At 53.2% G+C, this 526-nt stretch overlaps 1 protein-coding gene across 1 annotated transcript; it reads right to left on the bottom strand.

Annotated features, from left to right (window-relative positions):
* Positions 1–5: 5 nt before the first annotated feature.
* LOC104916688 (beta-citrylglutamate synthase B-like) lies at positions 6–412 on the bottom strand (the record flags this gene model as incomplete). The annotated part of the gene is made up of 1 exon (XM_010727702.1): positions 6–412. A coding segment is annotated over one exon (407 nt), but the record flags the coding sequence as incomplete, so codon positions are not given.
* Between the last annotated feature and the right edge of the window lie 114 nt (positions 413–526).

The following is a 526-nucleotide window of genomic DNA, read 5'->3' as shown; positions in this document are numbered from 1 at the left end:
AGAGCCCCCGGGAGCTTGGTGAGCAACTCTCTCTCCGTGGTCTCAGGGTCGCTGTCGACAGAGCTGGAGCTAGCACTCATATTGTCGACAACGGCACTAGCTGGAGGGCCCAGCTCAGGCTCGCTAGTCTCGCTTGCCGTGGACACCACAGAGAGTAAGGACATGCGCCGCGTCAAGCGACCGGGGGTTAGGAGAGAAGTGGCATAGTCCGCTATGATACCAGCTACATCTAGATTGCAAGCCTTGTCAAAGGCAATGAAACCTACATTTGCATTGGCCTCACAGACGTAGAATGAACCGTCGTCCTTCATCAGTAGGTCAATGCCACACACGTCCATACCCAGGATGTTGGACACTTGGATTGCCAGTTGCTTGCCTTGTTCGCTCAGTGAGCACATCATCCCTACACCACCTGCAAAAAAAGTGAAAAAACTCAGTGCCTATTCTGGACACAGGTGACCAACATACTTCTTGCCTGGCTGGTGCAGTTCAGTCGAAGATCCAAAGCAAGCCTGCAAGCATAGGG

The sequence above is a fragment of the Meleagris gallopavo genome, unplaced genomic scaffold (genome assembly GCF_000146605.3).
Source record: "Meleagris gallopavo isolate NT-WF06-2002-E0010 breed Aviagen turkey brand Nicholas breeding stock unplaced genomic scaffold, Turkey_5.1 ChrUn_random_7180001928758, whole genome shotgun sequence".
NCBI classification, from domain to species: Eukaryota; Metazoa; Chordata; class Aves; order Galliformes; family Phasianidae; genus Meleagris; species Meleagris gallopavo.
This window is presented reverse-complemented; position numbering and strand designations above follow the sequence as displayed.